The sequence below is a fragment of the Schistosoma haematobium genome, assembly GCF_000699445.3.
Source record: "Schistosoma haematobium chromosome Unknown HiC_scaffold_544, whole genome shotgun sequence".
NCBI lineage: Eukaryota > Metazoa > Platyhelminthes > Trematoda > Strigeidida > Schistosomatidae > Schistosoma > Schistosoma haematobium.
This window is the reverse complement of record NW_026137148.1, coordinates 8,905-21,994: the sequence shown is the minus strand read 5'-3', so window position 1 is coordinate 21,994 and position 13,090 is coordinate 8,905. Positions and strand designations below refer to the sequence as shown.

General features: G+C 31.9%; 1 protein-coding gene across 1 annotated transcript; it reads right to left on the bottom strand.

The window, feature by feature from the left end:
* Nucleotides 1-3,143: 3,143 nt before the first annotated feature.
* MS3_00011006 (uncharacterized protein) lies at nucleotides 3,144-12,596 on the bottom strand (the record flags this gene model as incomplete). The annotated part of the gene is made up of 2 exons (XM_051219413.1): nucleotides 3,144-4,010; nucleotides 12,486-12,596. The coding sequence occupies 2 exons, from the start codon at nucleotides 12,594-12,596 to the stop codon at nucleotides 3,144-3,146; spliced, it is 978 nt and encodes a 325-aa protein (XP_051063916.1).
* Between the last annotated feature and the right edge of the window lie 494 nt (nucleotides 12,597-13,090).

Below are 13,090 nucleotides of genomic sequence, written 5' to 3'. Positions count from 1 at the left end.
CACAAACTAACAAAACAGAGAAGAAAAAAATGAATAAATTTTAAATGAGACAAAGTTTCTTTTTTGGTAACTAAAATGAAACCAAAATAGAACAATGAATCAATATGAAAGGAACAAACTACGAAGGTGGAGTGCTGTGAGGGAGGGGTAGTTTGTTGTTGGGAAAAAAGGAAAAAAAAGAAGAAAAATGAAATAAACCAATAGTCTAACTGAAAATTTTATTTTTAATTTAATTGAATTTTGGTAAAAGAATCAATCGATTTTAGTAATATTTAACAATAATTAACAAAATGTGTAAATATCCTAAATGATGATAATCATAGTGATTAGCCTTGCTAATTGAACTCTATATTCGAATCAGAAACTATTCTCGTAACCCCCAAATTAGAACTACACAGTGTAGTTCCTAACCAATTTTGTACATGGACTCTAGGATCTTCAGTGTATAAATGGCGAATCAACCTATTGTTGGTCAACGTCTACCATGGAACTGCATATCCTGATGATGCTCCACTGTCTTGTGGATCAGACCTTTACATCGAAGGCTTAGGGTATGACTCCTGAGAAAATTACCTTTTTCGCTTTAAGCACACGAGCAATATCTCAGCCCTCACATAAATCATTTGATTTATGTGACGCATGTGTATTTGATACCCTCTTGAACCAATCTTCATATGTTTAAATAAATAATAAGAAATAGGCGAATCCTCTGATTCCTACTTTCAATGGTAGTCTATCTTTGATTGATTCATGAATTCAACTATTAAAATTACTACAATCTCTCTTATTCTGATATTTATTTCTGAATAAGGAACATGAACATTTTACATGATTGTTATAATCATTCTAGAATCAATTCAATTCTCATATAAAGAAGTAAAAATATGATCCTGTGTGTTAATCATAAAGAATGTAGAGCTTGATATAGATGTGCATTTGACTAAGTGATCATACCACATAAGCATTATGTGATGAAATAAGCAAAATGATAAGTCATGCTAATTGAACTCTAAATTCGGTTCCTAAGTTATTCGCGTAACTCCCAAGTTAGAACAACATAGCGACCAAAACACAAGGAAAAATGCACAAAATTTGTGAGAGGCACTTTACTCCAAACGTTCATTTTAGTAAAGAAACTATAGTGTTTTTATAGTATTTTCAATGTCTTTTGTTTTTCGGATAAATCTGGAATGCTACTAAGCAATAGTAGCAGTGTAGATGATCATCCAATCAGAAACTCTACATGTACCTTTTCAGTTTCTTGATGTTCCTGACTAAACTTGAAGTGAACGCTGATTGGATAAAATGCTTCTTAGTATTTCCTGAATCTTTCTTGTCTTTTGTGAGAAGTTTTCTGGATCATCCCTACATATAGTGATATTACCTACTATATACTTCCATAATAGCTAGTTTGTTATTTATTGGGATAATGAGATAAAAATGATGATAAATTAGTTAAACCGGTATGTTATTCATATTGTGGTGTGTGTTACTGATGTTGACAGATATAATTACTATGTATCATCGATTGGAAATGAAATGTCTGATGGCAGAATGTTAAGAAGTTCAAAGAAATGAGAATGAGAACAGAGAATGGTTGGTATGGACATGAAAGAATAATCAAGTCTGAGACGGTTGATTGACTTTTTGCAAATGAAGTATCTACTGTATAGTTCTCGGAATTTAATAAGAGATTCTGTAATTTTGTGTTCAAAGACATTCGACTGTTCCAATATCGAGACAATGCGCACAGAATTCACATATGCCAACAAGAGACTCATCAATCGCAGTCTTAAGTAACAATGAGAAGATACAAGTAAAACAACACCAAGTGAATATTTTGTTTGTATGAAATGTAGTCAGTCAGTCAGTCAGTCAGCTGAAACGTTGAACCAAGAGCTTTTATATTAGTCAGTCCAAGCTGTTATACCTCAATGGCACAACAAGATGAACACCAAATTCATAGATAGAGTAACTTCGATAGTAGTTACATATAAAAGAAAGATGGTGTATAAGAAAATGGTAGAAATAATTTTAATCTCACAATTTAATAGAAGGCAGAGAGTGTATACATCTATACCATTGTGATTGATTCTAAGCAATGTCACACAGAGTCTCCAACCATTGGTCACGATAGTCAAGTGGACTCAAATCAAGTAGTCTGCATCTACCAAAATGGCTCAGACCAGAAGCTAGTGACCTCAAACACTGATGTCGCATTTTGGTTTGACCACCCGTAACTTTCATTCAACCGTCTCCAACACTAATCAGCATTTCGCGTTGTGGTAATCAATGTTCAGGTGTACTTAACACATGGCTCAACAAACTCAGTTGATGAAGATTTACAGCCTCATCAACTGATTCACCATCCTTACCTAATATAATGCGAATTAATTTGTATACAACTAAGAAGTTTATTCATCATTGCAAAACAACAAATACTGACAAATAAATGTTGATGATGCGTAATAAGAAGTAATTTCTTAAATCCTGCAGTAATACTTAACATTGAGCTGTTATGTTGTAGTTCATGATTAGAATATAACACAAAATTAGTCAATGTTTTATTGTAAGTTATATGCAATTCTTAACTTTCGGGAACTGTTGAATTCTCTTTAATTCTACATGTTCGATTCATTGATTTCATTCGTTATTGTGTTTTTTTTCTCTCAATATACTACTGTAGTGTACGAGAACATCAGTTGGTACGAGCAAATGTATTTGAACACAATATTACAGAATGTCTTAGTAAACTCTAAGAGTCCTACAGTAATTACTTCATATGCAAAAGATGAATCAATTGTCTCAGAATTCATTATTCTTTTGTTTCCACATCATTCTCTTGTTATTGATCTTTTTAATTATCTACTGTCAGATATTTCACTTTTTGATGAATAATCCATACTACTTATATCTATCCATATTAGTAGTACACATTATAATACATTATTATGTAGTTCATTGATTAGAAAATGGTGTATATCAGATATGTCAATTCGATTTTCAACAGTTTATTTAAAGTAGTTGATTAGGAATAGAGTGTAATTTGATAATCATGGCAGAAGTGAACTTATGAGAATGAATTCAATTGTCAACGTTTCACAAATCATGTACAAACATTCGTTATTTATCATTTATTTACATCATTTTGATAGAATAGTTTGATGAATACATGAACAACAATAAAGACTAGGAATTCTTTGATACTCATCTTGATATTCAGCTTTTATTATAGTCTGTTGTTGTTGTTGTCGTCGTTGTCGTCGTCGCTGTTGTTGTTGATGAGGATGTTCACTACTTATTTCTTCATCAGTAGTTTTCATTTCATTCAATTCAGTTTGAATTATATCATCCATTGATGTATTCAATGTTTGTTCTATATAGATTGATGAACTATAACTAAATTTACACCAATGTAAGATTTTCAATGTATGAAAATAATAAGTGAAATAGTATTTGATTAAATGTCGATATTTCAATGATTGATATAATAACATTGGTAATATGAATAGAAATCTTTGACTAGACCATATTCTTAATAAGCCAGATATAAATTGAATGGAACATAGTTGATTCATAGATTTGGTTAATAACATACTACTATTTAATGTATTTGTTAGTAGTGGTAATAAGCCTGAATGATTTGTTTTAATATTATAATTTTCATTGAAATTTGTATTGAAATGTTGTTTAAATGAATGAATATAATTCGGTATTATAATATTACCATAGAACCATTCAATAAGATCAGCTAAATCAAATAGAATATACATAAGACTTAAACAAATTGTTAATTGTGTTGGTTCAGTAAATAAAGTTTGTTGATCATTGGAATGATGAATTGACGATTTTAATGGAATAATTGTTTGTTCTATTTTCCAGTTTCTATGAATGTTGTCAGCATTCGAACAAGGATTTACATGATGTATACGTGATTTATGTATAGCTATAAAACTAAGTAATACAATTGAACTGATTATTAACATATAAGGTAATATTGAATGACAAACCTATAAAACAATAAGTTTAAAGAAAGAAAAAGAAAACAAAACAATCAGAATATAGTTGCCATGGTGAAGTATATCAAAGAATCTTTAACAGTATACTTGAATGGATGGTATAGAATCATTGATAAACTCTTTAAATTAGTTTATTCATTGATTAACTGTGTGTAAAATTGAAGGTAACTATTATATCTAGATGCGTATAACTTCAGCACTAGAACTGTAGAACCTTTCCAAGTCGCAATGAGAAGAAAGAAGACTAGTTAAAAGAATGTTATTACCAGACAGTGTCAATTGTAGATTTCAAAATTGTCAGGTATTTATAGGTTTTGGTAAGAAACGAAATCATCATGACAGTCCTCCAATTCACATACAGTGGAATTATTAACATTGTCCAATAGGGAAGCTACACGTAGGGATTCTAGAATATCCTTCCAAAAGGTGATTAGATGAAATATATTCGGCTTTTCCTGAGCTTCTTACAGCTTCCTTAAGTTTACCTGTCGACTGTCCTCACAGTCACATAGTTTTGTGCTAAGAATTTTATTATTTTTTTATTAAACTTGATCATTGTGTTTATTCAAAGACAATTCGTTAAGAATAGACAATATGAAATTCTGTATAGTTTATTAAAGATTATTTTAAGATTGATCAATGAGATCAAACTATTTTGATAAAATGGTGATTGATTCAAATTATACACCATTTAGTTATGATCTGAATGATAATCAGATCAGCAAATTGAGATATGAGGTGATATTGGCTAAGAAGTGATCACAGATGAGCTCAAATTCATTCTATGGTTATTTAGATAATAAAGTTTAGTATATTTTCATATATATCTGTTCATTTCTTATAGTTTAACTACATACACAATATTAAGTGTATCTTTATTATTGTCCTTTATGGTTCACTTTGTGTTGAGGTTATCGAGAAAACTTCTCACAAAAGACAAGAAAGATTCAGGAAATACTAAGAAGCATTTTATCTAATCAGCGTTCACTTCACGTTTAGTCAGGAACATCAAGAACTTGAGGAGGTACATGTAGAGTTTCTGATTGGATGATTACCTACACTGCTACTATGTTTAGTAGCATTCCAGATTTATCCGAAAAACAAAAGACATTTAAAATACTATAAAAACCCTATAGTTTCTTTACTAAAATGAATGTTTGAATTAAAGTGGCTCTCACAAATTTTGTGCATTTTTCCTTGTGTTTTGGTCGCTATGTTGTTCTAACTTGGGAGTTACGCGAATAACTTAGGAACCGAATATAGAGTTCAATTAGCATGACTTATCATTTTGCTTATTTCATCACATTATGTTTATGTGGTATGATCGCTTAGTCAAATGCACATATAAATCGTGCTCTACATTCTTTATGATTAACACACTGGATCATCCTTTTACTTCGTTATATGAGAATTGAATTGATTCTAGAATGATTATAACAATCATGTAAAATGTTCATGTTCCTTATTGAGAAATAATTATCAGAATAGGAGAGATTGTAGTAATTTTATTAATTGAATTCATGAATCAATCAAAGATAGACTACCATTGAAAGTAGGAATCAGAGGATTCGCATATTTATTATTATTTATTTAAACATATGAAGATTGGTTCAAGAGGGTATTAAATACATATGCGTCACATAAATCAAATGATTTATGTGAGGGCTGAGATATTGCTCGTGTGCTTAAAGCGAAAAAGGTAATTTTCTCAGGAGTCATACCTCAAGCCTTCGATGTAAAGGTCTGATCCACAAGACAGTGGAGCATCATCAGAATATGCAGTTTCATGTTAGTCGGTGGCCAACAATTGGTTCATTCGCCATTTATACGCTGAAGATCCTAGAGTCCATATACACCATTGGTTTGTAATTTCGGTCATACAACTCTCCTAGGTTGATCCTCCATGTATGCTGAAACTTGGATAAAGCTGCGGATATTCGCTTTTCGTTCTCACAATTTCATAAACATTACTATCGCCGCGAGAACGCAGTAAATATGATTTCCCTGGCAGTGGTTGTATATGCGTGTCCACGTGAATCATTTCGATAGAGAGAGAGAGAGATCTGACTCTGCACACTCTCGGTTGTACCAGGGCATTTAGGGGCGAAGATTTCCATACTAGGACAAAACGACGTTTCAGTGCTTTCAGGTTTTCGATTGTGGTCTAGATTAGATCAACTCATAAATTTAACATACATAATGCATTAATTTATATTTAGTAGTTCATATATCCAATAGAATTCATTAAATTCATGTTCATTATTGTCATTAAATGATCATTAAGCTCATAACATGAATATGACAACATTCGGTCATCCTAATGATAATGTTGGTTAAACAAATCTTTAAGTAGTATAAACCACACAATAAGATGTACTGCTGAATCTTGGAGCTTTTTGAAGGTGATTACTTATGAATAATTCATTCAGATATATTTCAGCATTCTTTCAATTGAGTCGGTACAGTGAATCCAAGGACTTTGGTTTTATTTTATTGGAGACTTATCAGCTAGATGTAACTTGATGGATCATGATTTAGCATCTGAATAAATAAGCACTAGGTTTAGATTTGAATGTGAACATTAACAACGGTATACAGTTAGAGCTCCTAGACTAGTCATAAATATAAAACGACAAATGTCCTGCATTTGACTGATAGTTAAAATCCATATCTACTAAAAGCAGTTTCAAGTGCAAATAACCTCGAGATGCCTGTACAACTCACTGAAGACTAAGTGATCAATTAATGAAGATATTTTACTTCCCAAAATGTAGTCTGTTCATAACATATTCTAAGCGGCGAGACTATAATAATAAATAGACAAAGCAATCAGATTCATGATAAGAAATCTTAGATTTCAGCGCGAAATTCTTTATCTATTCAGTTATATCGTATCTTGGCATTTTAGCTGATATTAGTTCGTAATCCCTATTCCTAACCATCAGATGTAAATCACAACCCTTACTTTTCACACAGATTTAAAATCCTCATTTAGTCCTAGTTAGTAGGTGGACATTCTCAAGGCTACTTCAGCATCGCTCAAAGATCGTCCATAGAATATAGTCTCACCTGCTAACCTATTCAGACATTTCTATGTAATCTAGAAATAAATTAATAAAGTACTCATTACAACGTTAAAGATTGTTCATGAAGATAAGGGGTTGAATAAAACAACTCATTTCTAAATATATCAAGACTAGAAGTATGGTAAACGGTCAGACTGATAATCAACATCTTGTGTTGAATGTTATTAAGGAGATTTTGGTGAACCTATATAATATGAATCTATTATCACTCATGAAATGGAATAGATTGATGATATCAAACTTCTATATCATGAAACCAATTAAGATATTGACGGGACATAGTGAACACATATACATGCAAGAATGATCTTTTTACAAAACACCGGTTTATACCATCTTGAATTATTGATAGATGAGCAAGTCAATGAAAACAACGATGAATGAGGATAAATAACAATCTGAATAGTGTAGATGTGATAATCTCCAAATCCACCTAAAAAAATTATTATTGATCAGTTTTAAACAATTACTGTCTAGGATTCTTGATAACCGGTTTACTTGAGAAGATTGTCAACATCATCCGAAATTCATACGTCGAACTACAGTGCAAAATGGTGCATGAAGGATAGCTCACAGATGCATTCTAAGTAATGACCGGATTCAGACAAGGCTGCCTGTCGATTGGATTATGAATACCTAGATATTTGAATTGTTTTAGTTACTAAATTACTCAGAGTGTGATGTATGCTACTTATATCTGTCGATATTAGTAGTATGTAACACCAACCAGAGTAGAAACCCTAACAGAAGAAGACTAAAAAGACTGAGTTAAAGAGCATAGAAGAGAATATAGGAAATTATTGTGAATTATTATTGAATGAAGATGAAACGAATGAAATCTTATTGATTTATTGTTTAAATAGAGTATTAGAATAGAAAACTTTGCCATGAATACAATATTATTGTCACCTTAAATGAGCACAGTAAACGCCCATTGTTTAGAATGGGGAGTGATTAATTTTGCTATAAATTCTTTACTTTTTCATTATTATTTCGGGATGAAAATTACATATCCAATCTAATTGACTATGTAAACCACAAGATTTTGTTAAGACCATGGTCTTGCTACTTAATACTACTCAATAGAATAACAGTAGTAATATCACGCAAAATTTCTCATTTTGATATTTGATAGAAGAAAACGGGTCAGACTATAATTTATGGATGAACTAATCAGGTGTAAGATAACGGGTCAGGGATTTTGGCGCAAAATTCACTTGTCCATTAGGCTAAATAGATTTATGGCATTATAGTTGATATCAGTTCATGATGAAAATCCCAAGTGTAATTCCTAACTCTAACGATCGACTGTAAGTCATAATTCGAATTCCTCACACTGGTTCATAACCTTCATTCGGTTTTAGTTATTAAGTGGATGCTCTCAAGCTCAGTCTAAAGTTGCTCAAATGTTTTCCATAAATTAAAGATTTGGTATTGACTACATGATTCAGAATCGACCAACATAAATCAGTATTTCTTAATATTAACCTTACATTATCTACTCTCTAACCATTTCATTAATGTTTAATCTTTCTCATTATCCTTCTTACTATGTTATTATGAATTGAACTAATGCATTATTTGTACATGGTATAGTATGATTATGATTGTAAGATAAGTCAAACAGATCAGTATACTCCGATACTTTGATGAACATGTTACTTAGTAATATATCAATCACAATCTCAAGAATCTTAGTTTGGAAAATACAAACTAGAACCATCATCATGAATAAACCATCCAGCTTAGAGAGTACAAGTATACTTAAACGATACTATAATCAGGAATACTAAGTATTCTTGCAGCAGAACTAAATAACTGTACCTAAGTCATAGGTATTCATTCATCAACGTCTGAGGATATCTGTAGCCTATTCAAGACCAAAGAACACAATACATCGGGATGTAGAAGCAGATATGAAGAGAATGAAAACCAACTGGAAAGAGCTAGAAAGGATTGTCCAGGACAGGGTTGGATGAAAAGTGCTGATGGGCGGGCTATGCTACCCCACGAAGAGCAACAGGCGTAAGTAAGTAATTCATTCAATATTCAATGGATGTTTTGTATTCATCATTTTGGCAACCTGTCATTTATTTAATACATGAGTGCTACATTACTGAAACGAGATTATCACTTGAAAATTCATCCCAAGCTCTAATGTATGCCACGTTTGTGTCTTTTTTATCTGACATTTTAAGCTGTACTAAGTTGATATATTTAGAAAGTAATATTTGCAAATAACTGTAAAATGAAATAAGAAGCTCTGGATACGGTAAACTTATTGTGAGTTTAAAACATTATGGAAAATTATAACCATGTAGTTCAATACATATGAGATGGTGGAGAAGATTTGTAGCTCAGTTGGATAATTTTAAAGGAGTTTTGTTCCCTGAGATGAATGGTTCGGTCGTGCAGTTTTCATCGTTCTTCTGAACGACATCATAAGCACAAACTTCAGATAGAAGTGGAGTGTTCGAATTTCTCCAAATATGGCTCATAGCCTGTCCTACAGGATGATCTGGATCACCTTACCATACATTAAAAGGCATACCAGAAACTACAACGAGATTGTTGAAACCTAAAAAACTGAGATACTAAAATTTAATAATTTTGTGATTGGTCGGTTGAAATATTTGTTAGAGATTAGGTTCAATTCTGAAAGCTGAACTTAACATGGAGTTAAGTATATCTGAATACAGAATTCTAAGTAGAACAAAAAGAATATCCTGAATATTGGAGGTATTGTAGTCTCTCAGATGGAAAGCTTGGTTATAAGGTTTTAATCGTTCTTCTTAAAATCATTATTAGCATGTAATTTAAGCAGAAGTGAACGATCGTCAACGGTATGGTCTTTTTTAGTATGTTCGTTTCGAACGGTTTCACAGTGTACCTTGCAGTGCTTAATCCTCTTCAATATTATCTGATAGATTCGGTCGACTTTCATAGGTTTATTAATTAATGCTTGCTTACACGTCTTCCAATAATACTTTTTCTTTGAGTTTCATCTGTCCAGTATATCGATGTTTATCATGTCTGTTGTCATACTACACTGATGAGTAACAATCAACAAAATTTTAAGTCAACAAAAATGGTGTAACATCTCATTTCTCTTTGAAGTACATGCTAATGATGTTGTTCAGAAGAACAATAAATGCTTAACAATCAAATTACCAAACTGATAGACAACAACAACTCGAACGTCTTCATCTTGAGTTGCACATATTCTCCCCCCCCACTGCACCACCTTATATGCTGAGTACCATTGATGATAAACCTCTTAAGTCATCCTACAGGTCCATTGATTAAATTTTGTAATTTTTTTCTTAATTATAAACGCGTAACTTTCACGTCAACTATGTATTCACAAACAAACAATGAGTTATCATTAGGTGTACCATTTCTCTTCCACTTTGCTCAGTCATTCTCCATCCCAATAGAGAGTTGATTGGAGTTCTGTATGTTACATTTGTTGGTAGAACATGCTGGCAAAGACACTCGTGGAGAAAATACAGTTGTTCTCGAATGACAGCCTGGCTTTTAGCGAAATCCTCTTATTTTCGAACAACGCTCATATGATTTTGAGATGAAGGAGCTATATATAGTGAGCTACAAATCTTCTCCATCATTTCAATCTGGATTTCGCAATATTTAGCAATTATCAACAAGAATAACTTAAAATTTTCAAAGGATCCAATAGTTTCCTTGTTTGATTCGAACATATATCATCCAGTATAACAGTATGAAATACTATCACTGAACTATTCGAGTAGGGATACTCCATACTAGAACAAAACAAATAACTTTTAATGGTACTATAACTGGGATCAATCCAAAACAAATACGATCTGAAAATTCAATAAATCTTCATGAAATCTCTCTAAACAAAATCGATATGTTGAATTAACTTCAAATTTATTCGATGAGATTTGATTAGTACCTTCTTCTTCTTCTTCTTCTTTTTCTTTTTGATAATCGATCCTTATTGAATCTTGATTAAATCAATCAGGATTTAAGGAAACTCAATAGATGAAGGTTGAAGAGTTAAAGTCCTATTCGAACTACATATTATTAGTATTCTTTTTTCTTTATATAAACCGATTAAGTAATTAACACTTATAAAAAGGAATTAATTGTGTATTAGATCAGCGTATTATGGAAAGTATTATGCAAATGAAGTGTTAAAGTAGGGTAATATGAGTATTCTCCAGTCTGAAGATCACTTGTCTATATAATGAATTCATGTTTAGGCCAATCACTGTAGCTAATCTAGCTAGTACATAGTAACTAATCATTAAAAACATCCCAGTCTGATTTAAGATTAATAAATAGAAAATTAACGTGCACAAAACACGTTGCAAGGCATAAGTGTAAAATTACAAAGAGCTTACTAATTTTGTTTGAATTTTAAACTGATAATTACACGATAAAACTATCCAGTCCTGGTAAAGTAACTTGATCAAGATTACTTTCCTTAGTTAGAACATGTGGATACCGGCTTAGTGGTCTAGTGATTAACTGCTCGCGCGCGAAACCAGTACGTCCTGGGTTCGAATCTCGCAGGAGGCGAGGTCGTGGATGAGCACTGCTGAGGAGTCCCATACTTGGACGAAACGGCCAATCAGTGCCTCCAGGATTTCCATGGTGGTCTAGCTTCAATTGACTCGTGGTTTCAACCAGTGAAATTTCTAAAATCTCCACAAAACCCCTTCTGATAGAAATCTTCTTTATCGTACCAAATTGTTAAAAGTTGTTTAGTTCAAGAAAAAGGTTGACTAGTTCAATGATCATGTACATTATGAAAAGGACAGTGTTGGGTGGAGAGTGCTGTTTAGTGACCCATTTTCTTCCACGAGGAGTAACAAATATAAGTACGTAAGTAACAATTCAAATGATACGACGTCGTTAGTTTGTTGAAGGTAGCCGGTAATCAACTTAAATTTCAAATAATTTTCAACTGAATAACAATCAATAAATATCACTGTATGGATTGTGGAGATTGAGATCATGAACCGATTGATGTAAGACCACCATTAAAAACCTGGAAGCACTGTAGGTGGTTTTGTCATATTGTGGTACTTCTCAGTAGTACGCATCTACGATCACGCCCGCGGGATTCGAACTAAGGTCCTTCTTACAATAACACTATTTGATGCCGGCTCAGTGGTCTAGTAGGTTAAGTGTTTGCGCACGAGACTGAAGGCGCTGAGTGGGAATCTCACAAGCGGAAGATTGGATGCGCACTGTTGAGGAGTCCCAGAATTGGACGAAACGACCAGGTTCTCAATAGTGGTCTAACATCAATCGATTCATGATCTCAAATAATTACTAAACTGTCATATATTAACTAACAAATCATAAGTAATAACAATCCATACATTACCTTTAATAAATATGGATAGAAAACAGATAAGATTATGGCATCACCAGCAGATAATACACAAGGTTTTGTTATTTTACTAATTTTATATAACCATAATAAATGTGTATTCATTAAACATAATAATGATGTAATAATACTGAATAATACTAAACCACCTATTCGACTTAAACCGCATTCATTCCAATGACATAAATCATTTAATAATATTTTGATAATCATGATTATTAGTAGTATTACTACATTCTTTGAATGATGTCACATAGTCATTGTTTCTATTCAATATTGGACATTGTTTATTAGATGTTTGTTTTAATCCATATAGAATACAATCAAAATAAAATTTCTTTTTCAAATATAATAGAAATGAATGAAAACAAGATCTTTTTGATGATGAATGATATTGATCAGGATCATTGATATCATATGATGTTACATCATCATCATCATTATTGTTATTATAGATTATTTTAGGGATGATTAATTGATTTTTGATTGATTGATTAAGAGTATATTGATTACAATATTGATGAGTTAATTGATTGAATCGATTTTGATTGATTATTAATTCATCATTATCATAATGATTAAGATGATGATGATTATAG